Here is a 19,429-nt window from a genome sequence, read left to right as displayed (position 1 = left end):
AGATAGTGTCAAGTAAATACAGAAGATTGTTTCAGTATTTAAAACAACAGAATATAAAAAACAGCAGTGAAAAACATTGGTATACCAGATCTAAAAAGAATTAATATACTTTGAAATATTGAAATAAAACATGTTTCCTTTCTAAAAAAAAAAAACCCGCTAAAGGTCATGCAAACCCATAAAGCAAGAACATCTTGTAATGATGTCAGTTTAATAAAACTTAAAACTTATCTGATGAATTTGGTCATTCAGAGACATAATGTGAGAATGTTTATTGTACATGCGTTGATTTACAGAAAATGTATGCTAAAGTGAATAGATTTGAATTATGGAATATTATGTTTCAATTCAAGTTTTATTAATGAATGCAATAAGAGGTACACATGCCTATTTTTGTTGTATAACAGTGAAATTTTTGTATGTTTGAAAAATATGTGGTAAAACAACAAAAAGGGTCAAGAATGAATAGATGGTACAGTAAATGAATCTGAACTGAATACAGAATATAGAAATGAATGAACAGTATGAGAGAGTGAATGAATGTATAAAATATACATAAACAAATATATAAGGGATCCTTGGTACTCTCTTTTTTGTCATTTTCTTGCTGATGTTTCATGACCCAGACTAGGTAATATCATCAGTGTTGGACTGCTAGCAACAATGTTACCTACTTTGGGTAATGAAACATCTGCAAGAAAAATATATTCTACATGAACACTGACAGATAACTGAGTCTGAATTTATCTGATCTGGATTCAAGATCTTTTAATCTTCCCCTTTCACTTAACTCATCCATTCATTATCCTTATATATTTGCAAATATAGTAGAACCTCTGGTCACGACCATAATTCATTCCATAACTTTGGTCGCAACCCGATTTAGTTGTGACCTGAACCTAATTTTGGAAATTTGGTGTTTATAAAAAAAATGGCACTGAAAGGCTGCAGAAAAATAATTTGAATTTTTAGTCAGAACCCGATTTGGTGGTGGTCAGAAATATTTGTGACCAGAGGCTCTACTGTATATACTTGTACCAATAAAGGAGAATATTTGTAGTAGGGTTGAAATAAGGAGTCCTTGGTGCTCTCTGAGCTTGTTTGTTTTATTAATTAATCTGAAAAACATTTAGGAATATTTGGGTATCCTTCAAAATACATATCAACGCAGCGGTTTGCAGAGGTCTACAGTATGAAGCAATTGATTTCTAGCTAAAAGAAAATAAAGATGCAGGATATTTTTTTCCTATTGCCTATACATCTTTTAGGGCAAGATGGAACTCTCCATCTTAAAAAGCTAAAAAGAAAATAGAAGGACAAACCAGAGCTAATATGCAAAGTTTTGTTTTTTCTGCATTTTCATTACTCAAAATAATCTTATAGATGGGACTATTGTGGAGTAAGATATTCTTCTACGGGCAGGGATATATCAATACCTTGTAGAAGGCTATAGTATTTCCAAATATAGCCTGCAAAAGTATAAATATTACAGCATATATTAATAACTTCAGACTAATATCGATGTTTTTATTTTATTATCCTTTGAAAGTGATAATTTCCATTCTGCTTTTACTCTTTTTGGAAGAGAATGACATGAAATATATGTGTTAAATTAGTCAGATCCAATTTATTTTCATGTTGGAATAGCCGGAGGAATAACTATTAAAAACGTGGGAGTTTATATATTAATTTGTTTGTTCATAGAATTTATATAGCTGTTAATCCTGTAACTCTAATACAACTCTTAATACAAAGCATAACAATGTTATAGCAAAGCATACATATGTATATCAGGCTTTGTTAATAAACTGGCCTTAACACTTGGGGGGGCAGGAAGCCAGATCTTTTAAGATTTACTTGAGGGATAGCAGCGTTGCTGTCATCTGAATCTCAAGCGGAATGCTATTTCATAAAATAAGCACCAGCAAATTGGTGTCAACAAGCCAATTACTGGATGGATGGATTTCCTTTTTAGAAATTGTACTGCAGCAACATATGAAGGTCTGGTGATTGAATATACCTTAATTTACTCCATAGAGATTTATAGCAACTTACCTACAAATTAAAAATATAGTACAAGGCAAATATAAGTAAAACATCTATAATTAAGCAAATGAAAGAAGAGACAACTAGAACCGTTGAAGATTTATATGTCTGGGGAATGGAGGTCAGAATACTAGTTGGAGCCTATGAGATTAATTGTGGCAGATTGGCTTTTATCTTGGTTATGAGATGGATGGATGGATGGTTGGTTTTAAGTTGGTTAGCCACTCAGACTCACAATGGACATTCATGAACATTTTCAGTCATTTTGTGGATGGAATAGCATCCAGTCTGAATTCAGGGAAAACTTTATTGGGAGTTTTTCTGGGCTTTTTTTTTTCTCATGAGTTTTAGATTAAATCTGATTTATTTGGGTTTTGACCTGGGAAAATCACTCCTGGAAAAATTCTACTTTTCACATTTGAAGTATTGGGAGTCTTGTTTGTTTAGGACACTTGCCTCAGTGATATGATAAAGCTGATGTTTGACATGTTATCCAATACTTGATTGGGTTTCACTCTACCTCAAATATAGAGAAGCACAGCAAAAACTTTGAAGAAGGAATGCAAGGGCAGTTGAATAAATACCAGTAAGCCCTGAATGAGAAAGTGATTTGATTGGGTTTGGTGGTTTGAGGGTATGAAAGGGAAGGTAGAGAAACTCTGAAAGGCTTTCAAAATTCTGATATTATACCTTGTATAGTCCTTGTGAAATACCTTTTTTTCTTAAGTACTTGGTCTAACTTGACAAGTTGACACCAATAACACCTGGTGTGATCGCAATCTATTTTTCTGCCGAAGGTCTGGAATCCATCATCTTCTGTACCCTCTCTCCCACGCTCTGTGGTCATAAGACTCAAGATAGACTTATTCAAAGACGTGGCCAAACAATTGGGCCATGAATTATTCATACTGCTTTAGCACAATGTCTTAATATCAGATTATGTTGGCTCCTACCTTAGCACTATTTGTGTTCTTTCTATCTTGTGGGCAAAGTCTTGAAGTTACTTCTGGTACAGTTCAGTTCAATCCTAGCCAGGAGTTCACCATGATCTTTAATACTAAGAATTAGATTGCTTGTTAGAAGTCAGTGTTCTCTTTAACTTCTCCATTTCACAGACACAGAGGTGAACGTCTCTTGTCTTCTCGCTCTCTCTGGCTGTTAAATTTAAATCTTTCTACTTTTCCCTGCTGAAAATTTTCCTCTACTCTCTGGCATTCCACCTCTTTTTTTTAAATAAAGTATTTCATATACATAGGAGATGAGGGCTGGTGAGTGGGGAATCTAATCTGGCTTGGCCTACACAACAGGAAGAGCATCTCTGCTAGGTGAAAATTCTGCTTCAAGCAGAAGGTATCTACTGTATTTTACTTACCACTGTCCTGGTAAGAAGGACAGTGTGTCCTTGAAAACAAATTAGTACAGTGTATTTTTTTCTTTCTTTGAATATATTTCTTATTATATATAAAAATATTTTAATAAAAAACTATCTAAAAAAAATTACCAACAGCTCCTTGTTTGATTTCTTTCATTCTGGACCTTATGGATACTTAGAGCAAGTGAAGAATGTTGCTGGAGTAATTCAGCTAGTTTCTGAAGAATGAATCTTATAGCAATACAGAACTGAAGCAAAATAAATGTAGAGCAAGTTACAACTTGCTATGCAGTACTTACTTAGTATCCACATCACTTCTAAAAGAGTTTTTCAGATGTTTTGTTCATCATTATTTGGCATAAAACTTTTATTTTAGAAACTCTGTAACAATTCTGAGTGGTGTATAGTAAAACAATTAAAAGATAATCAGACATACAGGGCCCATCAGCCACTCTAACCTAAGGCCCGGAGAAAAGGCCAAGTTTTCAAACTCTTGAACATGTCCTGAGGAAGGGTCAGTTATATTTGGAGGAGGGGGCAGAGCAGGATGCTGTTCCAAAAGAGAATGCTTCAACCCACTTCCCAGGTCCCATCAGGTGACATTGTTAAATAGATGTAAAGGTATTAATTCAAATGATTTAAAGGTAATAACCAAAAGCACAATTATCTCTACCTGAAACCATTATGTTTTAAACCTCTAAGAAAATAATAACCAGCACCCTAAATTGCAGCCAGAGGCCTGCTGGTGTTTGAAACATAAAAATATTTATATATTCTCAAAAATTTTGCACTTTTGGTAAGACGGTTCAAAGTAAGATAAGATTATTGTACGTTTTTGAGTACAATTTAGCATTTAGTATATAATTTAGTATATGCTTCTCTGGATGGCTGATATTCTAAATCACAGAGCTGAAAGAATAAAAGGCAGACAAATATTCTTCAAATTTCAAGTAATTTGGAAAACATGGCAAAGATTGGAGTGAAAGCACAATAGGGGTTAAGATAGAAAATGGAATAAAAAGCACAATTATCTCCCTATAAGAGGACTGAAACAAATATATTTGTCTTTTAAATGTTTAAGAAAAAGAAAACATTTCAAGGAAAAAGAAGATGCTCTTTAAAATATAGAAAACAAAACTCAGAAGCAACACTGGTAACAAATCTATTAAAAAATGGTTATGGACCTTGAGGACTTATATTTAAAAAACACTTCCATTTTTTAAGATTAAAAAGTTCAGAGCATAGTGAGAGACAACTCTTGAATCATAAATGTATGCATGTGATCACTTTCAGGGATAGCGCCTGGTGATATGCATCCCAGGCATTGGTTGAAGCCCATACATACAAAGCTGGCCAGTAGAATTTATTGGATTTCGTGCTCTTCACTATTCGTCTTCTTGCAAAGGATCTCATACGTTCCCAGCTCTTGGGGCAATGATGTGGCAATAATAACAATTTGACAATAATTTGACAATGAAAGTGAGAACTAGGAAGGTGGTAAAAAGCGGCAAGGAGATGGGTCCATGCAGGATAATTTTAAATAGAACAGTGTCCTCGATGTGAAGCTATCATCCTCTAGAGAATTGGGGGTGTTGCATGTTTCACGGAGAGGTTGCCATAAATAGAGTTAATCAAACTCTGAGTGGAACTCATCATGTACTCGGAAGGAAAGTTAAAAGGGGGGGGGGAAATGGAGCGATGCAATTACGGCATAAAGAGGGGGGGATGTCCTTCCAATAAAGGAAAAAAAGGGGAGTTAACCGAAAACATGAGGAAATAGAAGGGCGCAAAGAAATAGTAATCGGAACGTTTCCACAGAAGAAAGATGGAAACACCTTTTGACGGGAAAGCTACCCTCTGGGTACCGAAGAAAGAACCGTCAGAGGAGCGGCCTTGAGCTCCTCGCGCATCGCTCCACCCCTCAGATATTCACCCGCAAAGGATCACGTCATCCTTTTTGCTCACTGCACATGTGCAGCATTGCGGTTCTTGCTTCCATTCCTAACCCCCTTCCTCGAAACATCTGGGCAGGGAGGGAGGGAGGGAAGGGGGGCGGCGAGGGAGCGTCCTGTTATGCGTGTTTGTCCGCTGGTCTGTCGGGCCTGCTTCCGAGCCCGGCGCGCGGCCCTGGCCGCTCCGTCATGGAGGCAGCGGCGCAGGCGGCAGAAGCGAGGGCCGCTGAAGCAGGCACAGCCGACGGAGCGAGCGCCGCGGCGGCGGCGGCGGCGGCGTCCCCTAATCCCTTCTTTTCCCGCCGGACGACTTGAGCCGTCCCGCCTCGCGGGGGCTTCTCCAGCATGAGCGGAGGAGGGGGAGGAAGCGACGGGGGCGGCGGCGGCGGCAGCTCCTCTTCGTCTGCCCCAGGCCGGTTCGCCGACTACTTCGTGATCTGTGGTTTGGACACCGAGACTGGCCTGGAACCGGACGAGCTCTCCGGTGAGTTAACTCAGCCCCGCAGCCGCTGGAAGCGCAGCAGCTTGGACGGACCCCCGGATGCATGGCGTCGTTTGGATGCCTTGGAGGAAGGGAGGAGCGGGGACTACTGTAGATGGTGCTTTTCTCCCTTAGGGCCCGGGCAGATAACGCGCACTTTCTCCCCCCCGCACATCCCTTTCCCTCGGTCTCTCTTACGTGGATGGACATACACGCACAGAGAGAGTGGGGAGGGAGAGGAGGAGAGAGAATAAACATAGAGAAAGAGAGAGAGAGAAAGAAAACATACAACACACACACACACACAGGAGAACACACACAGAGAGACAGAGAAAGAGAGAGAGAGAGTGGAGAAACACACAGAAAAAAACACACAGGAGAAACAGAGAGAGAGAGGAGAACACACACACACACAGGAGAAAGAGAGAGAGGAGAAACACACACACAGAGAAAAACACACACAGAGGAGAGAGAGAGAGAGAGAGAGGAGAAACACACACACACACACACACACACACACACACACAGAGGAGAAACAGAGAGAAAGAGGAGAAACAGAGAGAGAAAAACACACACACAGAGGAGAAAGAGAGAGGAGAAACACACGCAGATAGAAACACACAGAGGAGAAACAGAGAGAGGAGAAACACAGAGAGAAAAACACACAGGAGAAATAGAGAGAGAGAGAGGAGAACACACACACTTAGAGAGGAGAAACACACATAGAGAAAAACACACACAGGAGAAACAGAGAGAGAGGGGAGAACACACACACACACAGGAGAAACAGAGAGGAGAAACACACACAGAGAGACACACAGACAGAGGAGAAACAGAGAGGAGAAACATACAGAGAAAAACACACACAGGAGAAACAGAGAGAGAGAGAAAGGAGAACACACACACACACACACACACACACACAGGAGAAACACACACACAGAGAGGAGAAACACACAGAGGAGAAACAGAGAGGGGAGAAACACGCAGAGGGAGAGAGAGAGGGGAAACACACACACACACACACGCACACACGCACACATACACACACATACACAGAGCAAAACCACACACAAACACAGCCACACGAACTGGAGAAGCTTCAGAAGTGGCTTGTGTGCGCTGCGTTGACCCCTGCGTTGACCCCGCCAAGGGCGGCCCCATTTAACATAACGGAGCACGAACTTCTTTTGAGCAGAGATCCACCCTCCCTCAGGCTGCCTAAGAGGACAGTGACAGATGGGTGGGGAGTATGGGGGCTTTCCCTGCTTGGTGCGGAAAGCGAAGGGTGCTCTCCGGGATGATGCTGAAAACAGCGGCTGCTTTGTTTTGGCCACAATGGGAGTTTATTTTTTTTCTGGTTTTTGTCCTCTTCTTGAGCTATCAGAATTCCACAATAGGTTGCTCCAGTTGGTAGGGCAGAGGCAGTTTTTTAAGATTGTGGCAGTCACCACAGTCGCAACCCTAACCCATACGATACAGGAAACACTTTTCTTGGTTTTTCATTTTTTTTCAAATCCTGTTTTCAGATGAATAGTCTTTGATTTGTGTATTTTTGACTAACATCCATCTCTGTGGAGAGTGATGTTATACTTAAAGATATTAACTTGACACAATTTTTTTAAAGAAATGATCAAATTGCATGCAAAAGAGAGAAGTAGAAGTTACAAAAGTATTGCAAAACCTATTAGGGTTTTGGGGGCACCTGCCAATACGTTTAATTCTTTTCTATCTTCAGCCCATATTCATGAATAGATGGATAAACTAATCTCCCTGTTGACAGAGTAACACTATGTAGTTAGGAAATGGATTCAGTACATAACCATATTTTTTAAAGTAGCATAAAAATTACTGCAAACATATTTTACTTTTGTTTCATTGTTATGTGTGAAATACTTCCAGGATTTAATTACTTTCTATAATATTATATTGTTTAAAGTGAAATATATATTCAGGATTGGGAATATAACTTTCCATTCTAATGCAATCAACTTTATATATAATAAGCATTGGTACTGCATTTAATAATCTGTTCTATATTAAAATGATGGGCTTGTAAAATTGTTTACTTTTTATAACCCCAAGATTCCTCAAGCAGCATAAAACTAAACTAAAATGTGGTATAAACATATATTATTTAATAAACTAATTAGGCAAACCATAATGTGGTATTTTAAAAGAACACAACTATATAGTCAACGTTTCTCCAGTTTGAGGAAGTATACCATTTACTATCCTATCTGGATTAGGATGTTTTCATCACAATACCGCTTTACCTGATTAAATACTGTTCTAGATGGGGCTGCCATTGTAGAGACTATGGAATCTACTTCTGGTACAAAATTTAATAGCTAAAAGAACGTGCTATATAGAATAATGCCTTTAATAAAGTTACAATGTAGAATATCAGCAGGCTTTTGGACCCAATTTAAAACAGTGATTGCTGATAGTCACACAGTTTTTTAGGATTGGTATGGGTTATGAACATTGTTAAATGTGTAAACAAATGTAAAGAATCCTAAACCACATAGTTTATTACAAAAACAGTTTAAGTAAGTATTTACTGTTTATAAAACTTGAGCGGAGCTCACCGCCCTGAACATAATTTCACATTCCTGGTTTAACAGTCTTATTTTTTATTAGCAGCAAACAGTACTGTATAGATTCTGGAAGTATTCTGTTGTTAATGTTACCTGAAGTTGGATATCCTTGCTAATGTACTTCAAATCACCCAGAACTTGTCAAATGAGTACCAATCCACCTTCATTCTTTGTTCATACTTAAGAAGAACTTAAATTACTGTAATTTCTGGAATATTATATGAAATAACACTGCTAGTTCCTTTATGTTAATTTCTTATTCTAAATTATTCTTATATAATTTTTTTTTTCATGTTAGCAATATTTTAAATTTTGCTTCCCTTATTAAAATGATATGTATTTTTTATAATCAGGTTCATGCAGTGACATAATTATTTTCAAATTATTTCGATAAAATTCATCTTTGTAAACATGAAAGTCGGGTGTTCTGTTCTTCCTGCACTTTCAAAGATCATTATATATATATATCTTTTAAAATGTTTAAAGTATCTAGGAGAACAAAAATCACAAACTGTAAAGACAGCAGTGTGCACACCAAGCTGAATCACTTAGTATTTTAAAAATGGGGAAATTACAACTTTTTTGTTTCAATACACTCTTGAAACATTTGATTGTGAGTATACTGAATTAATTGAATGTGTGCAGTAAGGTCCCATTGGATCTCAAAGCATATGCAGCATTATACTATAGATACTGTAGTTCTGTGAGTTGAAGATAGTACAATCTGTGTTTTGTGTTTTTTTCCTTTTACATTTACCATTGGCAATTTACCACTGAATAGACATTTAAAATTGTATATCGGTACTGTTAGCACTATCAAGTTAGGGCTTAATGAAAATATAAAATAAGATAGTACCTAGAAAATCTGATTAATTACTTTAACCTGTTTATTTTATCCAGGGATATATTTATGAAAATTATTAAGGCATAAACTTTCTGTAACCTATCATAGATGAAATATTATTCTAGACACCCTGATCCTCAAATTTAAATATAAGTACCAGAGTCAGATAATAAATTTTTCCTTGCAAATTAATCTTAAATGTAGAAATCCCTGTTTTATTACCCAAGAGTTTTTGTAGTAAACATTATCAAACAAAGTGAGTATTTCTGCAACTTCTGCTTTTAATTTCCTTCTGAATTTCATGTTTAGAAATCTTCTGTTGACTCAACCATGAGTGAATATTCTCAGTGCATTGTAGGCCATAGTAAGAATGTCATGTATTTATACAGTGAGGTAGACTAATTGTTTGTTTGTACATAAAGGTAGTTCTTGGGTTATGACAGCAATTATAACACTAATTTACATTGTTAAGCAATGCTGGCCACTTTACTACCATAACTCCAGGACTAAGTAGCAAAGAGTAACTCCAGGACTCCCAAGCAAAGAGTGCATAGGTGTGTTTAGGTGCTGCAGGGAGTGGGGGTGGCTGGCGCACACAGGTGCTATAGAGTGGGAAGGGAATTGAAGAATTGAATTGAATAATGTATTTGGCCAAATGTGATTAGATACACAAGGAATTTGTCTCTGATGCAGAAGCTCTAAGTGTACATGCAAAGCAATAGAATAATGATGATCATAATAATAATACCAATAAGATAATAGAAGGATAAAAAATATATTTATTTTATAAAGGATGAAGGGTTTGCAAATGATGTGAGACGATGTCATGTGCAGTAACTTCTGAGAGCAGGCTAAGTAGTGGGTGCCTCAAAAAATGCAGATAGCTATAGCAATAGCACCGAATGAAAGAGGCCGTTTCGGGGTTGACACTTAGACTTATATACCACTTAATAGTACTTTACAGCCAGGGGTGGGCTTCAGCCAATTTGTGCTGGGTCAGCTGAACCAGATGTTAATTTTACATCTGGTTCAGTGAACAGATAATTTTGATGACTGGCTGGTCCCGCCCACCCCTCCCCTCCCCTCCCAGGAGGCCATGCAGCCCGTTTGGATCGCAGGTAAGTGCAGGTCCCATGCGGAGGCTCGGGGAGGGTGAAGAACAGGCCTCAAGGAGGCTCAAGGAAAACCTCCGGAGCCTGAGGAAGGCGAAAATGGGCCTCTTGCGGCCTGTTTTTGCTCCCAGGGTGATGCAGGAGGCCAACCAGGCCATGCCCACCCAGCAACCGGGCAGAAAACCGGTTGTTAAATTATTTGAAGCCCACCCCTGTTCACAGCCATCTCTAAGTGTTTAACAGAGTCAACATATTGCTCCCAACAATCTGGGGCCTCATTTTACCAACCTCAGAAGGATGGAAGGCTGAATCAACTTTGAGCTGGCCAGGATTGAACTCCTAGCTGTGGGCAGAGTTAGCCTGCATTCTAACTACTGCACCATCATGGTGAGTCTAACCACAGCTCCGACCCTAGAGATCTCATATTCCATAATGGAGCTCCCTGGGAGAAAAACCAGCAGGTCAATTTACAGGAAAACTTGCAACCTTGCCTGCTGGTTTCACCATTGACCTTACTTGTGGCAAGCTGGAAGATGTTACAAATGGTGGTCATGTGACCATGGCTTGCTGCAAAGTTGCAATCATGAACTGGATATCTGAACACCCAGATCATAATCACATAATGTGGGAATTCTGCAAGAGTTGCAACTACATACCACTGTAAGTCTCCCCCCCCCCATTAAGCCCTCTTGAATTTTAAACAGTCACTGATTGAGTGGTCATAACTCAAGGATTACTAGCATTCCATGATTTCTTGACTGATGATTTCTGAAATTAGCCACAGTTGGTTAGTACACTTGGTTGATAAAATGCTATATCACAATTATGCCAACTAAATTTTGTCTTAGCATGAAGTAGGAGGGAGAAAATGAAAACAAGCAGAACATATTTCCTTGTGTTTATGCTTTTTGTAAAGTATACTTATGTGTAGTAAATATTAAAACAAATTTTCCATGTATGCTTTGTTCTTAGATTTAAGAGTTATATGGATTCCTGCTAAAATTTGTTCCAAATTCTGTGCTTTGTTCAGTAGACATTCATATATCATACTGAAGTGAGAGAGCATTGTGTAGCTTTTTCTCCACTGATTGTATTTCTAACTATAGAAAGTTCTCTGTGCTACTCAAACAGTTTATCTTTTAAGTGGCAATTGTTGAAGTAAAAAATTGGCATTTCAGTGAAAAAAAGGAGGATAAGGAGGAGTGGGGAATAGCATTCTAAATAAAGCAAAATGGCTGTTAAATATAAACAGTAATCTGACTGATACATAGTAGGGCAGTTTTGGGTTAAGCATAACTTAATGTACTCAGAATAACTAAATTTGACTGTGGGAACGTTGTCATTTATTGCTGGGATAGCTAACAATGATAAAAGGGATTTGTTGTTGCAAAATTGTAATAGAATACTGTGCCTTCCTAGATGCCAGTTGTTTTAAACTGTTTTTATTCATTGGTTTGTTCGGTTTACATCCTGTCTTTTGTTCCAAGGCAAAATGTGACATACATATCTCAGTTTTCTCTCATGCCTTCTTTGGAAGTTTGAGTTGAGAGTAAGCATAACTTCAGTGTTACCTAACTCACTTCCAAGGTTAAGGGAAGACAAGAATACAGATTTTCTTCTTATCCCTAACCCTATAATACTTTAACTAGACCAATTTTTCATCGTATAATTAATTAATTAATCCCTGTGATTTAATGAAAAATAAAGATCAAGACAATATTTTATATCCTTATAGTGTTAATATAGCCCCTAATGTCATAATTAGTAATCACATACAATTTAGGAATTCAAGATAAATTTTGATCCGCAACAAAAAAAAAGGTTGGAGAAGTCTGAAATAGATTGAGAGATACTTCAGAAAACTCTTAAGAAATTTTCACATTTTGTTGCAAACTAAAGACAAGTCATTACTGGATGCTACCTAATTTGAATTCATCAGTGATGTCATGTAAACATCTGATATTATTAGAAGCTTGTTGAGTCCTGAGCTGAATGCACAATAATCAGAAGAACAATCTATAGATTGTAGTCAGAGTAGCTACTAATATATTGGATCTACATTAATCAAAGAGGTAAGGATTATAATTCTAAATATGAATATAACAATTTTTATGTTTCCAAAATGGAATAATAACATTGTACCTTCTCTTTGTCCAGTGTTTTTTTTCAAGTCAGGCGGTACCTATGTTGACTATTAATATTTTCATGTGGAAAATACAGATTGTGGTTGCAGATCAATCAATCAATAATTTAAAAAGAATTTAATTCCAACTTGTGTGGCTAGTTGGTTCCAATGTAACAAATCATGAGGTATACATTTTAATAAAATGTTAATTTTATTTTTCCTTTAAGTATTTAATTTTAATTGTTTGTTTTTTAGATATTTAGTAATAAGATACAAGTGTTTTTCAGTAATCCATAACAAAATAATGGTGTAAATCCATCAGCAGCTCCAGCAGCTATACCACTATTTAATATAATCTTAATAATTCATAAACCACATGCAAACAATTAATTTTTTCTTAGGTAAAGCTATTAACATCACAAGAATATTACTTTAAATTGAGTATCTGGGTCACATACTTTAATTTCACATACTGTATATACTCATATACAAGCCCATCTGTACATAAGCTGATCCTTAAATTTTTAACCAAAGTACTCTATAAAATGTACCACCCACAAATAAGCTGACCCTTGAAACTTTTGTAATTTAAATTTTCATAGTTGACTTCTTTGTGAGTAATTCATGGATAATCCATTTTTCATGGCAATTTTTTTTAAAGTATGATGGTATACTTTTGGAATATAGATAGTCCTTAATTTATAGACCCAGAATTTGTGTTGCTAAGCAAGGTGGTTGTTAAATGAGTTATGCTCAATTTTACACCCCTTTTTTGCCACAGTTGTTAAATGAACTACTGCCGTTGTTATATGAAACACACAATCATTAAGCAAATCCAGCTCTCCCATTGACTTTGTTTATGAAAAACAGGCTAGAAGAGTGCAAATGGCGATCACATGACCTGAGATGCTGCAACTATCTTGAATACATGATGGTTGCCAAGCACCCAAATTTTGATCACAAGCCCGTAGGGAGGCTGCAAAGATTGTAAGTACAAAGAGCAGGCTTAGTCACTTTTTTCAGTGTCCTTGTAACCTTGAATGGATGCTAAATGATGTAAGTCAAGAATTATCTGTATTGTTTTTAAAAAAGTATACTAATGGGTAAGCCCACCTGCAGATTTTTTGGATGTATTTTAACACCTAAAATTCTTGGCTTACTTACCTTTTCACACTTATGACCATTGCAGCATCCCCATGGTCACCTGATCAAAATTGGGATGCTTGGCAACTGGTTCATACTTATGACCGTTGCTGTGTCCTGGGTCATGTGATCACCTTTTGCAACCTTCTGACAGGCAAAGTCAATGGGGAAACCAGATTCACTTAGCAACCGGGTTACTACTTTAACAATTGCATTGATTCACTTAACTGTGGTAAGAGAAGTCATAAAATGGGGCAAAACTCACTTAACAAATGTCTCACTTAGCAACATAAATTTTGAGCTCAATTGTGGCCATAGGTTGAGGACTACCTGTATGTACAGTATCGAGAATTATATGCTAGGAAATAATTAGCCTCTATATAGATAAGAATGAAGACATTTTGCTCTAGAAGCTTCATCTGAATCAAAATGCTGTTGCTAGTTTTTGAAAACCTTTTATTAGGAAGATGAAATTCCCTTGTTACAGCAGTTTTCTTCGTTCCCCTTCTTTTTATTTCAGTTTAATGAAGTGACCAAGTTTTACAGCTTCTCATCTGTTCTCTCTCATTTACTGTATCTGATAGAGACTCACCTCTGGAAGTTCCAAACCTCTGGGCTGTGATTTTGGCAACAGTTTGTAGCTGCACAGAAGTACTGGTGCTACCATACCAGTTATATGGCTGCCTTCTTCCCTTTGATTGTTTCTATCACTATAAAAAAGCTTTATTTTTGTTGAATAAATCACTTTATTTCCCCTTTTTCTTTTTTATGTGTCTCTGTATTTATTGCTTTTCTCTTTCTACTTTATTTGTTCTTGATGCTACATGCTGAAAGCTACATTTCATTTTTTAGTGAAAAACTAAATCAGGATCAGAAACTTCTATTCATAATGTACAGTTTATCAATTTAAAGATATTCTAACTTGAAGATAGTAGTACAGATTGCTTCCAGTAAAAATAGATTTTCTAAATTTTAAAAGAACTATAAAGCATGAAGTTTAGAAGTATATCTAAGCATAAACATTTGAACAAGCGTTTCTCACATTTATGACAAACTTCTTTAGTTGTAGTTAGCCTTTGGTAGAAGAGACAGTATTTCCATGAGCAATTTAATTTAGCTAATAACTCAGCAGAACTCATGATAAAATTCTGTTAAGTATCTTACCAGAACTTAATAAAAGTTCACATATACTACGTTCTCTACCAAGTCAGTTTTTCCACTGTTTTTAAGGGTACATTACTGTTAGGAATGTTTTGTGTAAGTGTTAAAATTTGTTTCTGTAACACTAAAGATTACGGGGTAGTTTTTTTTATAATAAAGTGCCTTTTATTTTGGTAGCATTGCAAGAAAATGAGATTAGAATCGTAATGACATTTAAAAATGCATTTGTTGTAGATAATTTATTTTCTCTCTCTCTCCATGAAGAGCATTGTGTTGTATACCATGTTCTGAACACCAATGAGCTCTTTTGTTTTAGAAGTAACTGAGACAGACGTGATATGGTAGCTGATACATCAGGGAAGAATGGCGTAGCTGATGTAAGAACAGCTGTGCTCAGTTAAAGCTGTTTTGGAGCTGCAGTACAGCATGAGAGTCTTGTTTATGGCTGACATGACACAATGATTCTGTGCATGGCTGTATTTATAATCCCAAAGGGAGATCAAGATTTTTAAGAATTATATAAGATTCCTTTAATTCTCTAAGAAACTTTTACAAATCTGCTTTTATTCATATGTATATTGTTGACTTAATTTTGCAACAAATTGACCAGAGACATTCATGGTTTATTGTATTTTTTTCATTGGGGGGGTCCCCATGCATAAGCAGAGGGGCCTACATAATTTCTAATTTTTCTAATTTCAGTTAGAAATGTATTTTATTGGCCCCCTATACTAGGGGAGGCTGCATGTTCAGGGTAGTTAAACTAATAAAAAATGGTAAGCACAAAACGTTAACTCAGATTGAGAAATGATATGGAATTATTTAATGTCGCTCATCAGTCTTAATTCACACCTCTAATAGTGTTCCTATGCCTGAGCTCTGTTTCCCAAGAGGAGAAGGAGGATTTTTATTCCTCTCCATGTGCGAACTGCTCCAGTAGTCTCAGGAATAGAGCTCCATTTCTCCACCCTGTCAGAGTTCAGCTCTGCTCAGTAGACAGCTCTTTCAGCCAGCCCCCAGAGATGAGATGGAGTCATCTCAACAAGTAGCAGCAGTTTGCAACTTTCTGGTTTCCCCATTGACTTTCTGGGAAAGCTGGCAGAGAAGATTACAAATAGCGACCAAATGATTGTGGGGCACTTGGCCACAGGTCTATGTGCAAACAGGCTGCCAAGCATTCAGATTGCAACAGTGGTGGTATTCTACTGGTTCGGCCCGGTTCTGCCGAGCCGGTAGCAGCTATGAGTAGCAGAGACTGAACTAGTTCTCTCTGCCACTCTGCTGTTGGGCCAGCCCACCCCCCTGCCTGGGCTCCATACTCACCTTTATCCTCTGAATTTGTAGCACAGCTTCTCTGTGCAGCACAGCAGAGTGGCGACCTGGAGAGTGCAGGCTTGCAGGAGGTGAGTTAGAACACCTCTGCACATGCACAAATGCCTCTGTGCCTGCGCAAAGTATGCATTTGGTGCGCACAAGCATGCAATTTGTGTGCATACGCGCAAAGCACGCCCACCAAGACACGCCCACCAAACCAATATTTGAATCCTACCACTGGATTGCAACCATGTGATTGCCGGGGGTGGGGGGAACCCGGAGTGGCATGATGTTTTACGATGGCTGGAAGTGCTTTAAGGGCTGTTTAGTTCTCTTATTGAGGTTGTTGTAACTTTGAGTGGTTTTTAAATGACCAAATGTAAATCCATACCTACTTGTATATCTAAAGAGGCAGGATAAATTTATATCTTTAACACCATCAAACAACAACTTCTGCCTAACCTAGATTCTTGGGAAGGACTCAACAGTTGAATAAATATGCCAATTCCAGTCTAAACACCTGGCTGATTTTGTGGTCAACTATAATAATTAGTTATACAATAAACAGTCATTCAGAATGTTTACCAAAGCTACTTCTTGGTGAAAAATATATGTTCATTCGCTCAGATTTGTTAAGATCTATATTTTTCTTCTTATTTTCTTTTATAAAAGTCCGGATACCATTTCAACAAGATGAGACATTGTATCTCTATAATGGCTATTCCTGCTAGTTTTATCAGTGTCAGTTATATAGTCTACCACTATTATAAATATTAAAATAAATTTAACAAATAATTATTAATGAACTATTGCTGAATTTATATTTAATATTTCTTGTAACATTCACGTTATGATTTCATCATTGTTTGCATAAAAGAATACATGCCCTAAAATATGAACTAAAGTATTATTCTGAACACCTGTAACTGGTTCTCAGACTGTGAGAGATTTAAAGAGCAGTTGCATAAATAATTAACAGTTGAAGGTTTATCTTATATGTATAAGTGAAAGGAACAGACTGTAAGGAAAAGGAGGAAGGCTGCAAGGAAAAGATTGAGAAAGTCTCTGCCCCCAGTGGATATTGTACATGAATACAAAATGGTAAATTAAGAAAAAAATCAGTTGCTGGAATTTTTGTATCACTACAGCACTCCTTTCATCCTAATAAAGCTAACTAAAGATAGGGAGATTTGTTTGGAACAATCTCTTTCAGATTAGGCAGCTGGCAAACACCTGACGTATCTTTTAAAACACTCACTGTATACTTTCTATCTCTCACTTGGTTCAATCCAGGGGTGGAATTCAGATTTTTTAAGAACTGGTTCTGTGGGCATGGCTTAGTTGGTGGGCGTGGCTTGGTGGTCATGTGACTGGGTGGACATGGCTTGGGGGTCATGTTATTGGCTGGGCGTGGCCAACTCAACATCACTCACATCGAGGCATGCATCTCCTCGCCTGGCCTCTGGTGACTGTGGGGATGCTGCAACAGTCGTAAGTGTGAAAAATGGTCATAAGTCACTTTTTTCAGTGCCACTGTAACTTTGAATGGTCACTCCACACAAGCAAAGTACCAGCAAAAGAGGGAAAAAAACCTCCAGAGACGTTCCTGAGACAGGAAGTCTAGTCCTGCCAAGAATGTAATAAGGGTTAACGGAGAGGCAGTTTCTGTAAGCACCACCAGAATGTTTCCTTCCTGCCTTCCTTACAGGATTAGGCCAGTAATTTCTTCTAACAACAGGTTCTCCGAACTGCTTAGAATGTTAACAACCGGTTCTAGCGAATAGGTGCAAACTGGTAGAATCCCACCCCTGGTTCAATCATTGCACTTAGCAAAAAACCACCCAAGGACTTTCCTTTTATATATACAAGTCAATTAAAGCTTTAGTGCATTTGTTCCATTTCCTGCTTTTGATTTTAATAATATTTCATTGAATTATAATTTTAGTTATTAGTGAAAAGTGCTGTCTTTTCATGTTTTAAATATTGCATACTTTGAACTACGTCAGTGGCTAATACAAATTAAAACATATATGTCTTTGGAGATTCTCAGTCATCCAGGTCATGGTTGTTCCAAAAGTGCTTTTTCAAAAGGAAACTCGAGTTCTTTTTTTCTTTGAAACCTATATGTTCTAAATATAAATACAGTGGGAGCCACGGGTTGCAATCGTAATCTGTTTCCAGACTTTGGTTGTGACCTGATTTGGTCGTGTCCAGAAACAAGACCAACTGCACAGGCACGCAGTCAAAAAAAAGTGGGACTGAAGGGGAAATTGGCACGGAAAGGGAACCTTTCCACACCGATTTTGTTCGTCACCCAATTTTTGAATCGTGACCCGATTCAAAAATCAGATGGATTTTTTGTTCACACCCGATTTGGTTGCAAACAGAAGCGTTCGTGACCCGTGATTCCACTGTATATATAAACACATTCCATTCTTCTTTCAGGCACTATTTCATGCACAGAGTTATTTCATTTAATGTCAAAGAGTTTCATTCTTCATAAACAGTTTTGTATTTGTGAAGTTGAATGTTCCTATATTATGATAATTGAACATTTTTGTATAAATAGTATAAGGTTTTCCAAGCATTTGAATAAATATATAAGCTGAAACTGGAATCATTTTTAATTAATTAAAGACTCTAATAGGAACTGTTGCAAAATCAGCATTGCTTGCCTCTTAATCAAAATGCATTGGACAATAAATGGTTCCCTCACAATCCCACTTTGCAGATGGTAATAAAAGCTTTAAGCTTGTTTGAAGCATGCTTCATGTATTTATCCTCTATTGTTTTAACAGCTGTCACACTTGGCATACTCATTGCCTATTCAATTCGTGAAAGTGACATTTATTTTTGGAATTAAAAATCCCCTCCTTTTAAGATTTCACTCCTAGGAAATAAAGTGTGACAAATACCTCTGTAAAAATATTGGTTTTATTAAATTCTCTATAGTATGTTTCTGGTTTAGGTTTCTTCAGTAGTGTTTAGGTCAACTGTACTGTTTTTCTTTAATGTGAAATTTGCCGAGGCACTATAGCTTCTCTATATAATGAGGCGCTGTTTTACCAATAAAGCATTTATAGAGAATACAACTTGACAAAACATGTGATATTATTTATAATATGTCATTTGAATTTTGTGCAGTATTTGAATTTTGACATAATAGAATTCTTTGGAAGTCAGATTTGTGTTATCTTTTGAGACCCATATTCCCAGAGGAAGGGTACTTCCTCTGCCAGTTTGAGGGATTCCTGGACCTGTTACTTCTCCTCTTTGCTA

The 19,429-nt window shown here is 37.3% G+C and overlaps 1 protein-coding gene across 4 annotated transcripts in view; it reads left to right on the top strand.

Moving 5' to 3' along the window:
• The first annotated feature begins 5,180 nt into the window (after positions 1-5,180).
• Positions 5,181-19,429, top strand: part of DENND5A (DENN domain containing 5A) — a 63,145-nt gene continuing 48,896 nt past the window's right edge. Inside the window, exon 1 of one of the 4 annotated variants that reach the window (XM_087921086.1) lies at positions 5,181-5,854. In XM_087921086.1, coding sequence (XP_087777212.1) covers positions 5,716-5,854 — 139 coding nt within the window. In that variant the 5' untranslated portion in view covers positions 5,181-5,715. The remainder of the gene's footprint in view (positions 5,855-19,429) is intronic. The other 3 variants (XM_087921089.1, XM_087921088.1, XM_087921087.1) reach the window with 3 other exon arrangements.

This window comes from Pseudonaja textilis, chromosome 1, assembly GCF_049901715.1.
Source record: "Pseudonaja textilis isolate UNSWEBS1 chromosome 1, rPseTex1.2, whole genome shotgun sequence".
Taxonomy (NCBI): Eukaryota; Metazoa; Chordata; class Lepidosauria; order Squamata; family Elapidae; genus Pseudonaja; species Pseudonaja textilis.
The sequence above is the reverse complement of the archived record's forward strand: the minus strand, read 5'-3'. Positions and strand labels throughout refer to the sequence as shown.